A 15,920-nucleotide genomic window follows, 5' to 3' on the forward strand; every position below is an offset into this window, starting at 1 on the left:
GTGGGAGAACGAGGGAAACTGCGTAAGGCACAACTGTTATTCTCTGTTTGCTAGCACAAGACACTACTGTTCTTTGTTATAAGTTTGCTGAAGTAAGCACAAAAAGTAGAACAAGGTCGGGCCTACGTGACTGATAACAGGAGGGCAACGTGACCGAAGACAGGGTGCAAGACAGCATGCAGGTGGAGGAAACTTCGCGTGATCAGAAGACTTTATCCAATTAGACTATTGTTTAAGCGCGTGAACGGCACATGTTAACCAATCAACAAATGGCTTATGTGTGAGTAGATATTAGAAACATATATAACCGAGTGTTGCACAGTTGTTAAACGGAGAAACCGTTTGATCCACAGTATCTGTGTTGGTCTGTTTTCTCCCCAGGGCGAGTCCCTGGCGATGCGTCGTTTTCCCTAGATTGTCGCAGCGGAGAAAGTGTGGCACCCATCCCACTGGGAGCAGGGAGGAGTGAGTGAGTGGCTGCATGGTGCCTAGTTGCTGGCTGGGCTTAAACCACGACAGTCCTAGAACTGATACTTGTAGTTGGGTAGAATGAAACATACACAGTATATTGTATAGATAGCATCCTATAGTATAGGTAGAACAAAATAAAGGTAAACAATTTAGTTCTAGTTGCAACCAGATACATTTTATCATTAATATAAACTGAACTAGGGTAAAATAACTGAGGTAAACATATAGGGATGTATAAAGTTGCAAAGTATCCTATTAGAGAGTTTTATTAGACTATTTGAAAAAAGTTGTAATGAATAAATGGAGGTAGGAAGAGAAACTCATTCTAGACTCAAGCCAAGAGAATTTAGGCCAACCATCAAGAATGACTTCCCCATGCAAAGTGCAACAAGAGAAATGGAGATAGTGGGTATTTCCTCTCTGTCTCTCAAGAGAGTATGATTGGGTGGCAAGTTTGCAAAGTTGTGCCATACTACCACTCCTCAGAAAGGACAACTAAAAGAAGGTAACACTGACTTACTAAGTCAGAAGAGTAACACCAAGGTGAGTTCTGCTCAGTTAAGTAGTCTGTGTTTAACACAAAAGTTCAACACCTAATTCAAGCAAGTGAAATGAAAACATCTTTTGAGCAAAAGGCATGAAGAATCTGGTGTTTAATATTAGGCTTTATGTGTCTGCAATAGGTCACATTTTATTGCAAAAAGCAGTCTTGTTGGAACATGAAGAAAACAAAAAGTGTATTTACTTGGTATAAAAATAGCATCTCCCTTTCAGTTCAAGCTCAGTTGGACATTGAGTGAATTGTCACTACATTTTAACTTAAAGTTGTCTTCTAGAGCTGCTTTATATATATAGTTCAGTAAATTAAAGTGACTACCTCCACACCAGAAAATCAGTTCTAAATGAAGAAATGGTAAGGGAGACAATTGGACAATGATTTTAAGCATTTGAACTCTTTTCTCAACATTTAAGATACACTTTTAATGTATTACACTGTCCAAGTTATCAGCTACTTTTTAAGATACTTTTTCCTCTTACAGCTATGCTTCAGGACCTGGGGGTGTTGGTCGACAGCCGGCTGAATATGAGCCAGCAGTCTGCCCAGGTAGCCAAGAAGGCCAATAGCATCCTGGCCTGTATCAGAAATAGTGTGGCCAGCAGGACTAGGGAAGTGATCATCCATTTGTACTCGTCACTGGTGAGGCCGCACCTCGAATACTGTGTTCAGTTTTGGGCCCCTCACTACAAGAAAGACACTGAGGTGCTGGAGCATGTCCAGAGAAGAGCAATGAAGCTGGTGAGGGGCCTGGAGCACAAGTCTTATGAGGAGCGGCTGAGGGAACTGGAGTTGTTTAGTCTGGAGAAAAGGAGGCTCAGGTGTGTAAAGGACTGAGATAAGAACTTTGTCTCACCATTGCCTGATTAATGTTGGCTCTGCCTACATGCTCTGGCTGGCCTTGCGATGGGAAGATAAGCAGCAAAAACAGGCTTATCTTTGAACAGTCACAATGGTAACAGCAGTGATTTGTGAACAGCCTAACATCTTACACCTGCACAATTGGAGGTCAATTGGCAGTCATGGCACTTAGAGGGAGATCTGGCACCTAAAGACCCCCTAAAGGAGGTGTCCACATGGGAAGCCTACGAGGCGGACGTGCCGTTACCATGGCCACCTAGTTTGAGCAAAACTGCTGAAAAGCAACCATAAAGCCCACCAGCGGGACTGCATAAAACAGGTACTAGGCAAGCACGGGCAGAGCTTTCCCCACCGAAGAAGAAGAGGATCAACGGGATGCCGCTGGATCCATGGTGGTGACTATCACTTGCTTTTCTTAAGGAAATCTCTGCTTCTTTTCCCCCTTTTCTATCATTTCCCTCTTTTCTCTTTTGTAAGCAATAAAATGAATTAACCTTTGAATATCAACATTTGACCTCGTTTGTGTCTTAATCTCACTTCAGGTGTATACGACTCCCACTCCCCCTTCCGTACCTTCGGAAGGGGACAAGGGGAGACCTTATCACTCTACAACTACCTGAAAGGAGGTTGTAGCGAGGTGGGTGTTGGTCTCTTCTCCCAAGTAACAAGTGATAGGACGAGAGGAAACGGCCTCAAGTTGCACCAGGGGAGGTTTAGATTGGATATTAGGAAAAATGTCTTCACTGAAAGGGTTGTCAAGCATTGGAACAGGCTGCCCAGGGAAGTGGTTGAGTCACCATCCCTGGAAGTATTTAAAAGATGTGTAGATGTGGCACTTGGGGACATGGTTTAGTGGTGGACTTGGTAGTGTTAGGTTTACGGTTGGACTCGATGATCTTAAGGGTCTTTTCCAACCTAAATGATTCTATGATTTGTGTAAAAACTACACAAAAGAAGAAGGAAACGGAAGTCAGAGAAGAGGTAGTCAGAATGAAAAATACTACCAAGTACAGAACACCAAGCTCAGGAAGAGTGTTTCCTCTTATTAAGAAAGTCTGACAACAACAGAGAAAATATTTACACTATATGCCTTTACTATTAGAGCCCAAATTACTGCTACGGTTACCCTGTGACAAAAACAGTTACAGGAAGACTTTTCTTTGATTGCACTAACAAGCCTTGGGAGAAAAGTATGATTAATTTAACAGTTACAATAAGATATTAACAGGTTGAGGGTTTTGGTTTTTTGCCTTCCCAACTACTTCATAAGTGTTTGTCAGCTACACACATCTTCCTTTTAATCTCTTCACTTACCGGTATGAGTTCGTTTGTGTGCCTGTAGTGATTTCTCTTGTGGAAACACCCCGTTGCAGATATTGCAACGTATTCTGCTAGAAGAATGCTCTCCTTCATTTATTAGGTCACGAACTGTGTCTGCCCTTAGTCGGCCACGTCTTATCCCATCCTGTATTAAAATGATTAAGAAACTGAAGTGCCATACTTTTCCATGTAAGCAGTTTCGCAAAGAACATCCCCCCTCCCGCAAACAAACCCACAACACAACCCACAAGCAACCACACACAGTATTCTTACATAAGCTCAACAAAATTGAAGGATCCGCTAAAATAATACATAGGAAACCACAAGTATTTTTATGAAAAAAAAAGAAAAAGAAAAAAAGAAACCATAACTAATTTAGAATTACCCCCAAAAATTATTTTACAGAGCTATAATGTAGATATATCCAAAGATGGGTAAAACAGCAGAACTGTGCGAACCAAGTCTAAGCCTATCCAACAATATAGCTTATATTATCACAGGAGTCATCAAATAGCAGTATGGGGGAGGTTGGTTTTGTGGGGGCTGTGTGTGTGCAGGATATGAGGTGTGTGTCGCATGGTACATGTGAGGTGCATGGTGTGTGTGCATGTGGTTTGTGGTGTGTGCATGGGGCGGGTGTGTGCACGGGGATGTAGTGTGTGGGGCGGATGTCATGTGGGCAGTATGTGGTGGGCGAGAGCAGTGTGTGAGTGTGGTGTGTGTGGTGCATGGTTGTGTGAGTGGGTGTGTGCTGTGGGTGGGTGCAGGTGTTATGTGGTGTGTGTGGGAGTAGAGTGTGGGGTAGGAGGTGCATGCATGCATGCATGGTGTGTGGGGAGGTGCGCATGTGCATGCGTGGTATGTGGTGTGGGTGTGTGCACATGGGGTGTGGTGCATGCATGGGTGCTATGTGGGGTGCATTTGTGGGGTACATGTGGTGGGTTGCGGGTAGGTATGGGCTGTGTCAGGATTAGGTAGGGGGTGGGGATGTGTGCATATGGGGGCTTTGGGGGCATCTGTTTTGGGGGGGGTTTTTTCCACTCTAGGGTCTTGAGTCGTCTGGATTTTTTTTTCATTCCATGGCTTTGGGTTGTTGGGAACTTTTTTGATTATGAGGTTTTGGGTTTCCAGTTTTGTTTGTTTGGTTTTTTTTATTTTGGTTCCTGCTTTTTGGGTCATCTGAATTTTTTTTTTCATTCTGGGGTGTTGGGTTGTTGAGGGGTTTATTCATTCTGGGGTCTTGGATTGTTTGTGGTGTTTGATTCCAGTGTTTTGGGTTGCTTGGGGTTTTTTGGGGTTTTTTTTTTTTTTTAGTTCCAGGGTTTTGGGTTGTTTGGGGTGTTCAACTGTGGGGTTTTGGGTTGTTCGGGTATTTTTCAATTCTGGTGGTTTAGTTTTGGGGTTGTAGTGTCTGGGGTTTTATCTGGGGTGGGCTGGGGGTCTTATTTGGGTCTGGTTTTGGGGGGGGAAATCTTTAGTTCTTGTATTTTGGGGCTTTTGGATTCTTGGGCTTTGGGATTTTGTAGTTCTGGGGCCTTGAGGTCGGTTGCTTCCAGGCTTCTGGGTTGTCTGGGTTATTTTTTTGGTTCCAGGCTTTTAGGTCGTACAGGGGTTTTTTTTTGTTCCAGCCGTTTGGGTCGTAGGGGTTGGGGGTTTTTTTTGTTCCTGGCTTTTGGGGCATCTGGTGGTTTTGTTTGTTCTGGCCTGGCCTTTTGGGTCATGTTTTTTCCTTTTGGTTCTGGCCTGGCCTTTTGGGTCATGTTTTTTCCTTTTGGTTCTGGCCTTTTGCGTCATCTGGGTTTTTTGTTTAGTTCCAGGCTATTGGGGCATCTGTGGGTTTTTTTTCATTCCGGGCTTTTGGGGCATCTGTTGGGTTTTTTTCATTCTGGGGCTTTGGTTTTGTGGTTGGTTAACCTTGGCTGGCCACCAGGTGCCCACCAAGCCACTCTCTCACTCCCCCTCCTCAGCAAGACAGGGGGAGAAAATAAGATGAAAAGCTCGTGGGTCGAGATAAGGACAGGGAGATTGCTCTTTCCTCTTCACATTGTTACCCTGCTCCAGCGTGGGGTCCCTCCCACAGGATACAGTCCTTCACAAACTGCTCCTGTCAACAGCTGTCTCCACAGCCAGTTCAAACCGCAGGAAGCCAATGTTAGCAGCAGCCAGCAGCAGTAGCGGTTGCCACGGCTGAGAGCAGTGCGAGGCTTCTGAGGTCCCTGGGGGTGATCTGAGGGGCTTTCTGGGACCCTGACACCCTTGGGCTGTGTGCGTGGGAGGGACCGGCCAGCTGGCAATAAGTCTCACGAGAGGGGCGGGCAAGAGTTGGGCGGTGCCGGCGGTCCCCGCGGCCAGTTCAAGCCGCGCGAAGCTGTATATAACTGGCCCCTAGGGAGCACCAACCACCAGGGCATGCAAACAGGGAGTGGCGTCTGTTGGGAGCTGCGTCAGCAGTTCGCGTGGGAAGGGCTGCACACTCTGCCAGTTATCGGGCTGCTGCCTGCTCTGCTTACCCTCAAGTTTAGGCTGCAGTCCTGACGGTCGCCCCTGCAAGCTGGGAATCTCCAGGGAATTAGAAGGGCTTATTAGGCAGTGCTTTGAGGTTGTTGGAAGCATAGTGGTAGAGACCAGGCAAGGGCTGCACTCTGCAGCAGACAAGAATCAGCTACCTAGCCAGGCTGTCCTGGGATGAGTGGAGGAAGCTGCTGTCCAGGTGGAGGGCTGCAAAGACTGCACCCCCACCTCCTGGGTGAAAAAGGGTGCAAGCTCCACCTGTGCAAGATGCTCTGGTGGAGTCACTTCAGGCAGCAGGTGGAGGAGCTGCAGGAGAAAGTTAGCAGGCTATGCTGTATTAGGGAGGGGGAACAAGAAACAGTGTATATTTGAGATTTTACAAGAAGAAATACTAGGGCCCTGTGGCACTGACCTCCAAGGACTATCAGACAAAGAGCATCAACAGCAAACAGACAGTACCTTGGAGAAGGAGATGCCATGGTCTTTGGTGAGTTGTGGCAACAGGATATCACTTCACTCCCCTTCCTCGTATGTATCAACCAGCAACAGATACAAACTCTTGGCAGCAGACGAAACCAATGAGCAAGATTCACATAGAGAAACCACACCAGCAGCACATACTAAAAGCCACAAAAGGAAGCAGCAAGTGCTAGCAGTAGGTGACTGCTGAGAGGCATGGAGGCACACCCATCTGCCAGCCTGATATACAGTCAAGGGAAATTTCCTGCTTGTAAGGAGCCAAGATCCGGGATGTCACAGAGACTGCCACAACTGGTTAAAAGCACAGACTACTATCCCCTACTTCTTTTCCACATGGGTGCCAATGACACAGTAAAGCATAGCCTGGGCAAGATCAAGCAAGACTTCAGAGCAAGCTGGGGGTGCAAGTGAAAAGGACAGGTGCCCAAGTGATCTCCTCCTCTGTCTTGCCAGTCAGGGATAGAGGTGCAGGCAGAAGTCGATGTATCATGCAGATCAAAACCTGTCTTTGTGGCTGGTGTCATTGCCCCAGGGCTTTGCTTTCTACGATCATGGGACTTTCTTCAACAAATACAGCGTATTGGGAAGAGATAGGACCCACCTATCTAGAAAGGGCAGGGGAATCTTCCCTAGCAGATTGGCTGACTTAGTGAATTGTGCTTTAAACTAACGAACTGTGATAAGCTGCTAGAAGCTTCCCCTATGTCCGATGGAGCCAATGCCAGCCAGCTCCAAGATGGACCCGCCGCTGTCCAAAGCTGAGCCAATCAGCAATGGTGGTAGCACCTCTGTGATAACATATTTAAGAAGGGGTAAAAACTGCCACACAGCAGCAGCTGGAAGAGAGGACTGAGAATATGTGAGAGAAACAACTCCGCAGACACCAAGGTCAGGGAGGAAGGAGGGATAGGAGGTGCTCCAGGTGCTGGAGCAGAGATTCCCCTGCAGCCCATGGTGAAGACAATGGTGAGGCAGGTTGGCCCCCTGCAGCCGATGGAGGTTAACAGTGGAGCAGTGTCGTGGTTTCAGCCCAGCCGGTAACAAAGGACCACGCAGCCGCTCGCTCACTCCTCCCGCCCCCCTCCGGTGGGATAGGGAGGAGACGGAGGAGAGAAAAGAAAAAAAAACTGGAACCTCGAGGGTTGAGACAAGGGCAGTTTACTGGGACAACACAAAAAAAGGTTACAACAACAACAACAACGGTACTAATGAAAGAATATACAAAAAGAGTGATGCACAGTGCAACTGCTCACCACCCGGAACCCGACGCTCCGCCACCGAATGTCCGGAGCCCTCCCCCCAGCCCGCTCCCCATTTATATACTGAGCATGATGTCACATGGTATGGAATAGCTCCTTGGCTAGTTCAGGTCAGCTGCCCCGGCTGTGCCCCCTCCCAGGTTCCTGTGAAAATTAACTCTATCCCAGCTGAACCCAGGACATTATCCACCCCTTATTCTATACCATCTACATCATGCCCAGATCTTACATTTTCCAATCAACTACTACCACTTTCCTTGTCTTATATATATATATGTATATGGACACCCCCCACACACATACACACAAATAGTATTCCCTTAGTTGATGGGCTATCCCTCCAATGTGTCCATCAATTTTATTTAGTCCATGACTTTGGGGCTCCATCTGTTGTAACAGTTCTTCAGGATAAGAGAGATGGTGTGAGGTGTTAGGTTGTTGTATGCTGCCTCTGGAACTTGTGGCCAGTACATTTGGTGCAACCCACACCCTTGGCCTGCAGGTCGAAGAGGCTGATCTTGAGGAAATTGCTGGGCGCCAGTTCAAGTTCTATCACTGTTGTACTTGGCTCAGTTTCAAAGTCCATCCTTCAGTCATTTGGGTAATTCTTACAGTAATACCCTTGATATGGCATATAGACACTATAGATACAATGACATACATTGGCAGGCTATTTAGCAGTTAACATCATACAGCCCAATTCACTGGCTATTCTCTCCCAAAATCAAATCTCCCTGAGGTACACATCGAACTTCCCCATCCTTCTGCATCACCCACCAGGTGTACCCAGGTCCCTGAGCAAAAACAACCCCTTGGATGGGTTTGTCTCTGCTTGAGGGGGGACTAACCCAGACTGTCTTCCCTAACATACTCATGTGCACTACAGGGACTTTATCCCCTTCTACAGTATGTGGAAGTCTTGGTTGGGCAGGGCCAGCCCGATTGGCAGATCCTCTAGTATTAACTAACCAGGTGGCTTTTGTTAAATGTGTATCCCAATGTTTGAAAGTTCCACCCCCCATTGCTCTCAATGTAGTTTTCAGCAGTCCATTGTATCGTTCGATTTTTCCGGAGGCTGGTGCGTGATAAGGGATGTGATATACCCACTCAATGCCATGTTCTTTGGCCCAGGTGTCTATGAGGTTGTTTCAGAAGTGAGTCCCGTTGTCCGACTCGATTCTTTCTGGGGTGCCGTGTCGCCATAAAACTTTCTCTTCAAGGCCCAGGATAGTGTTCTGGGCAGTGGCGTGGGACACAGGATATGTTTCCAGCCATCCAGTGGTTGCTTCCACCATTGTAAGCACATGGCACTTGCCTTGGCGGGTTCGTGGGAGTGGGATATAGTCAATCTGCCAGGCCTCCCACTGTTTATATTTCAGCCATCGCCCTCCACGCGACAGGGGTTTTAGCTGCTTGGCTTGCTTAATTGCAGCACATGTTTCACATTCATGGATAACCTGTGCGATAGTGTCCATGGTCAAGTCCACCCCTCGATCACGAGCCCATCTATATGTTGCATGTCTTCCCTGATGGCCCGAGGTATCATGGGCCCACTGAGCCATAAATAGCTCACCCCTATGTTGCCAGTCCAGGTCCACCTGAGCCACTTCAATCTTGGTGGCCTGATCTGCCTGCTGGTTGTTTTGATGTTCTTCAGTGGCCCAACTCTTGCATACATGAGCATCTACGTGACGTACTTTTACCACTAGCTTCTCTATCCGAACAGCAATATCTTGCCATTTCACTCCTAAGAACTGGATCTCCTGTGCAGGTCCCTTGACCTTACTTTCTTTTATGGCAAAACCAGCCTTCAAAAGGATTTGGATTATTTTCTTCCCTTTCTCAAAAACTTCTTCTGCCATGTTGCCCCATACAATGATGTCATCAATGTATTGCAGGTGTTCTGGAGCTTCACCTTTTTCCAGTGCAGCCTGGATCAGTCCATGGCAAATAGTGGGGCTGTGTTTCCACCCCTGGGGCAGTTGATTCCAAGTGTACTGGACGGCCCTCCAAGTGAAAGCAAACTGTGGCCTGCACTCCGCTGCCAAAGGAATGGAGAAAAATGCATTAGCAATGTCAATTGTGGCATACCACTTAGCTGCCTTTGATTCCAGTTCATATTGAAACTCTAACATATCTGGCACAGCAGCGCTCAGCGGTGGCGTGACTTCATTCAGCCCACGATAATCTACTGTTAGTCTCCACTCCCCATTAGATTTCCGCACGGGCCATATGGGACTATTAAAGGGTGAGTGAGTCTTGCTGATCACTCCTTGGCTCTCCAATTGGCAAATCAGCTTATGGATGGGGATCAGGGAGTCTCGGTTGGTGCGATATTGCCGCCGGTGCACCGTCGTGGTAGCAATTGGCACGTGTTGTTCTTCAACCTTCAGCAACCCCACAACCGAAGGGTCTTGAGAGAGACCAGGCAGGGTAGGCAGCTGTTCAATCTCCTCCGTCTCCAATGCAGCTATACCAAAGGCCCAACGGTACCCTTTTGGGTCCTTGAAATACCCCCTCCTGAGATAATCCATACCAAGGATGCACGGGGCCTCTGGGCCAGTTGCAATGGGGTGTTTATGCCACTCATTCCCGGTTAGACTCACTTCAGCTTCCAATACGGTTAGCTCTTGGGATCCCCCTGTCACACCAGAGATACAGATGGGTTCTGCCCCTTTATAACTTGATGGCATTAGGGTGCATTGTGCACCAGTGTCTACTAGAGCCTTATATTCCTGTGGGTCGGACGTGCCAGGCCATTGAATCCACACTGTCCAGTAGACTCGGTTGTCCCTCTCCTGCACCTGGCTGGAGGCAGGGCCCCTCTAATCCTGGTTAGAATATCCATTACTCACTTTTTGCACATGTGAATCAGAAGTCCCTTCAAGAGGATCAGAAATGGGATCAGCCCATCTACTGCGTCTGGGGGACTGCTCACGGGAAACTGGAGCAGCAGCTTTCCAAGAAGAATCCTCTTTTCTGGTTGCTTTTTCTCGCAACTCCTGTACCCGTGCATCCAGGACTGAGGTAGGTTTTCCATCCCACTTCCTCATGTCCTCTCCATGGTCACGCAGGTAAAACCACAGGTTAGCCCGTCGTGTGTACTTTCTCTCTCCTCTCTCTTGGGCAGAGGAGTGCTTACTCCCAATAGCTGCCATGCGGGCCTGTACAGGTGGGGAGGAGGACATATCCACTTTGAATTGCTGGAACTCCCAGGACAATTACTCTACAGCCGAGACACAGGCCCGTAGGGAGGAAGAGAGACTTCCTTCGTATTGCCGGAGTTGGACAGCCAATTCATCCACCGTTTGTCCATAGCCTTCTTTCCAGGACATTACTGCCAATGAGTTGGCATAGGTTGGTGGCACACTTCGTAGAAACTTCCGCCACATCGGTTGTGTGCATTGGACTTCATCTGGACCTGTGGGTGACTGCGCATTTTCTGGATCATTATAAATCACCTCCAGCACGGCTAATTTCCCTCAGGTACTGGATACCTCTCTCCATGGTGGTCCACTTGCCTTGGTGACATGTAACTTCATCCTTGAAGGGGTATCTTTCCTTTACACCTAACAGAAGTCGCCTCCAGAGGCTGAGGACTTGTGTTTTTCTCCCAATCGCCTTGTCGATGCCCCCTTCCCTAGACAGAGATCCCAACTGCTTGGCTTCCTTACCCTCTAATTCCACACTACTAGCCCCATTATCCCAGCATCGGAGCAGCCAGGTAACAATGTGCTCACCTGGGTGGCGGCTAAAATCTTTTCGCATGTCACGCAACTCACTCAGGGATAGAGATCGGGTGATTATTTCAGGTTCTGCCTCTTCCTCCTGTTCTCGCGATGACCCTGGTTCATCTTCATCTCTCACTAAGCGAACTGATTTCTTTGTGTGTTTCTTTTTCTGTACAGGGGCGACTGATACTGGCACAGGTTGGTTCTCTGGTTTAGCTGCAGTATCTGTCACCGGGGTTGGGGTAGCCACGCTGCCTGTTGCTGGGGTAGGGGTAGCCACACTGCCTGTTGTCAGGGTTGAGGTAGCCACGGTGCCTGTTGTCGGGGTTGAGGTAGCCACGGTGCCTGTTGTCGGGGTTGAGGTAGCCACGGTGCCTGTTGTCGGGGTTGAGGTAGCCACGGTGCCTGTTGTCGGGGTTTGGGTAGCCACGGTGCCTGTTGTCAGGGTTGGGGTAGCCACGGTGCCTGTTGTCAGGGTTGGGGTAGCCACGGTGTCTGTTGTCAGGGTAGGGGTAGCCACACTGCCTGTTGCCCTGTTTTTCATCTTTTCCCCTTTTTCCCCCTGAGGGTGCTGCCTAATATCAAGCAGTGTTTGGTAGATACTGGCCAGGGCCCAGCACAGTGCAGCGAGTTGTACGTCTTTGGAATAGCCACAGCATTTTTCTTTCAAATATTCTACCACTTCATGAGGGTTCTGTAGTTGTTCGGGAGTGAACTTCCAAGCCACTGGAGGTGAGAAGTTCTCTAGATACCTGCCCATATCCTCCCGCATGCCGTGCCACCCATGAATATCCAGCTTTGGGGCAGATCTCTGGGTGGTACTCTTAAAGAGCCTCTTTGTAGCCCTAAACAAGACCTGAAACATATTCAGGAGGCATAGCACTAACAGCACACTGGCTTGCGCATCCCAAGGATATTCAAAATTCTCAAAAGCTGTTGTAATTAGTCGGAAGGAGAGAAGGGAGGCGAATGGATGGGGGGAAGTATCCCCCCCTAACTTCCCCATGGATTGGGTGTAATTACCAATAAAATCCGATAGAAGGTGCCCGAAGTATGGAAATTATATCACTGCCTCATACAGATACCAGCTTAGCCTCATGACCAGTGATGTAATCATTTCACAAGTCGACATTGCCCAGTACAGCAAAATGATAATCCCAATCACTCTCCCAGAGGTGAGAAACGTAACTACAGGCAATACATAGAGCATATAAGAACTTACAAAACGCCACCATGTAAACAAATGAATCAACATTGTGACTAACATCTATTTATCTAATATAAGAAATGCGTATGACAAATTTGTTTCAACACGCTCTGGCCAGATCTGTCGTTATCTCAACCCTTCGTGCCCCACGTTGGGCGCCAAAAAAGGACTGTCGTGGTTTCAGCCCAGCCGGTAACAAAGGACCACGCAGCCGCTCGCTCACTCCTCCCGCCCCCCTCCGGTGGGATAGGGAGGAGACGGAGGAGAGAAAAGAAAAAAAAACTGGAACCTCGAGGGTTGAGACAAGGGCAGTTTACTGGGACAACACAAAAAAAGGTTACAACAACAACAACGGTACTAATGAAAGAATATACAAAAAGAGTGATGCACAGTGCAACTGCTCACCACCCAGAACCCGACGCTCCGCCACCGAAAGTCGAGAGCCCTCCCCCCGGCCCGCTCCCCATTTATATACTGAGCATGATGTCACATGGTATGGAATAGCTCCTTGGCTAGTTCAGGTCAGCTGCCCCGGCTATGCCCCCCCACCTCCCAGGTTCCTGTAAAAATTAACTCTATCCCAGCTGAACCCAGGACAAGTAGATATCCACCTGCAGCCTGTGGAGGATCCCATGCTGGAGCAGGTGGATGCCTGAAGGAGGCTGTGACCCCATGGAGAGCCTGTGCTGGAGCAGGTTTGCCGGCAGGGCTTGTGACCCCATGAGGGACCCACGCTGGAGCAGTCCATTCCTGAAGGACTGCACCATGTGGAAAGGACAAGTGGAAAGGACACACACTGGAGCAGTTTGTGAAGAACTGCAGCCCTTGGGAAAGACCCACATTGGAGAAGTTTGTGGAGGACTATCTCCCATGGGAGGGACCCCACGCTGGAGCAGGGGAATAGTGTGAGGAGGAAGGAGCGGCAGAGACGACAACGTGTGATGAATTGACTGCAACCCCCATTCCCTGTCCCCCTGCACCACTCGGGGAGAGGAGGTAGAGAATTTGGGAGTGAAGTTAAGCCCAGGAAGAAGGGAGGGGTGGGGGGAAGATGTTTTAAGATTTGGTTTTATTTCTCATATACCCTACTATAATTTAATTTATTACCAATCAAATAATTTCCCTGAGTGGAGTCTGTTTTGCCTGTGATGGTAATTGCCAAGTGATCTCCCTGTCCTTATCTTGACCCACGAGCTTTTCATTGTATTTTTCTCCCCCTGTCTGGCTAAGGAGGGGGAGTGATAGAGCAGCTTGGTGGGCACCTGGCATCCAGCCAAGGTCAACCCCCCCACAGTCTTTTTTGGTACCCAGTGTGGGGCACAAACCCACAACCCTGAGATTGAGTCTCATGCTCTACCAACTGAGCTAGCCGGGCTACAGAGAGCTTGTAAGCTTTCCTAGGCCTTGTGGGGTTCTGGAGAATGCATATTCCAGGTTATAGTCAGCTTGTGAGCCCTCTCTATTGAGTAACCCGAAAGAAGAACTATTTTGCATGGGGCCCTGAACAACAACAAGCCTTTGAGCAGATCAAACAGGAGACAGCTTGTGCAGTAGCTCTTGGGCCTGTCCAGACAGGACCAAATGTGCAAAATGTTCTCTACACTGCAGCCAGGGAGCATGGTATCACCTGGAGCCTCTGGCAGAAAACACCAGGAGAAACCCAAGGTCGACCATTAGGGTTTTGGGGCTGGGGGTATTGAGGATCAGAAGCCCATTACAACCCAACTGAAAAAGAGATACTAGCAGCATATGAGGGGGTTCGAGCCGCTTCAGAAGTTGTTGGTACAGAAGCATACCTCCTCTTGGCACCACGATTGCCCGTGCTACACTGGATGTTCAAAGGAAACATCCCCTCTAGACATCATGCAACCAGCGCTACATGGAGTAAGTGGATAGCATTGATCACGCAACGAGCTCGACTGGGGAAATCCAACTGCCCGGGAATCCTGGAAGAGATCATGGACTGGCCAGAAGGCAGAGATTTTGGAGCATCGCCTGAGGAGGTGGCTCGTGCCCAAGAGGCACCACCATATAATGAGTTATCAGAAGATGAAAGGCCTTATGCTTTGTTTACTGATGGATCCTGTCGTGTCGTAGGGAACCATCAGAAGCGGAAAGCTGCTGTGTGGAGTCCCACACGACAAGTCGTTGAGGCCACTGAAGGAGAAGGCGAGTCAAGTCAGTTTGCAGAAGTGAAAGCCATTCAGGTGGCCTTAGACATTGCTGAAAGAGAAAAGTGGCCAGTGCTCTGTCTCTATACTGACTCCTGGATGGTGGCTAATGCCCTATGGGGGTGGCTACAGCAGTGGAAGAAGACCAATTGGCAGCGCTGGGGTAAACCCATCTGGGCTGCTGCATTGTGGCAGGACATTGCTGCCCGGGTAGAACACATGGCTCTAAAGGTACGTCATGTAGATGCTCACATGCCCAAAAGCCATGCCACTGAAGAACATCGAAACAATGAATGGGTAGACAAGGCTGCCAAAACTGAAGTAGCTCAGGTGGACCTGGACTGGGAGCGTAAAGGTGAGCTATTTGTAGCTCGATGGGCCCACGAAACATCGGGACATCTAGGGAGAGATGCAACATATAGATGGGCTCGTGATCGAGGAGTGGACCTGACCACAGACACTATCACACAGACCACTCATGAATGTGAAACATGTGCTGCAATCAAGCGAGCCAGATGAGTAAAGTCTCCCTGGAACAGAGGGCAGTGGCTGGGTTTTCGATATGGCGAGGCCTGGCAAATTGACTACATTGGACCACTGCCACGAACACGCCAAGGCAAGTGCTATATACTAACGATGGTGGAAGCAACTACTGGTTGGCTAGAAACATATCCTGTAAACCATGCCACTGCCTGAAACACCATCTTAGGCCTCGAAAGGCAAATTTTATGGCGACATGGTACCCCAGAAAGAACTGAATCAGACAATGGGACTCATTTCCAAAATAACCTCATAAGCTCCTGGGCAAAGAAACATGGCATTGAGAGGGTGTATCACATCCCCTATCACCCACAAGCATCTGGAAAGACTGAGAGATATAATGGACTCTTAAAGACTATGTTGAGAGCATTGGGCAATGGGGCATGGAAGCACTGGGATATAAATTTAGCAGAAGCCACTTGGCTGGTTAACACCAGAGGGTCTGCTAACCGTCCTGGTCCTGCCCAAACAAAACCCCTACATACTGTGGGAGGAGATAAGGTTCCTGTAGTGCACATGGGGAAGTGGCTGGGGAAGGCGGTGTGGATTTCTCCTCCCATGGGAAAAGGCAAACCTATTCATGGGATTGTCTTTGCTCAAGGACCTGGGTGTACTTGGTGGGTAATGTGGAAGGATGGGGAGACCCAGTGTGTGCCTCAAGGAGATTTAACGTTGGGGAAAGAAATAATCTGTGATGTGAGTTGCATGTTTGTCCTGGTTTCAGCTGGGATAGAGTTAACTGTCTTCCTAGTAGCTGGTACTGACGTGCGGAAAACAGACTCCACAATCAGTGAGATTGTAAAGTAGGTATGT

The 15,920-nt window shown here is 48.5% G+C and overlaps 1 protein-coding gene across 1 annotated transcript in view; it reads right to left on the bottom strand.

Moving 5' to 3' along the window:
• Positions 1-3,010: 3,010 nt before the first annotated feature.
• The window catches only part of LOC128136039 (zinc finger protein 367-like), a 67,983-nt gene continuing 55,073 nt past the window's right edge, over positions 3,011-15,920 (bottom strand). Inside the window, 2 exon segments of the mRNA XM_052775131.1 lie at positions 3,011-3,015; positions 3,203-3,353. Of these exon segments, the coding sequence (XP_052631091.1) occupies positions 3,011-3,015; positions 3,203-3,353 (156 nt within the window).

Source organism: Harpia harpyja, chromosome W (genome assembly GCF_026419915.1).
Source record: "Harpia harpyja isolate bHarHar1 chromosome W, bHarHar1 primary haplotype, whole genome shotgun sequence".
Classification (NCBI taxonomy): domain Eukaryota; kingdom Metazoa; phylum Chordata; class Aves; order Accipitriformes; family Accipitridae; genus Harpia; species Harpia harpyja.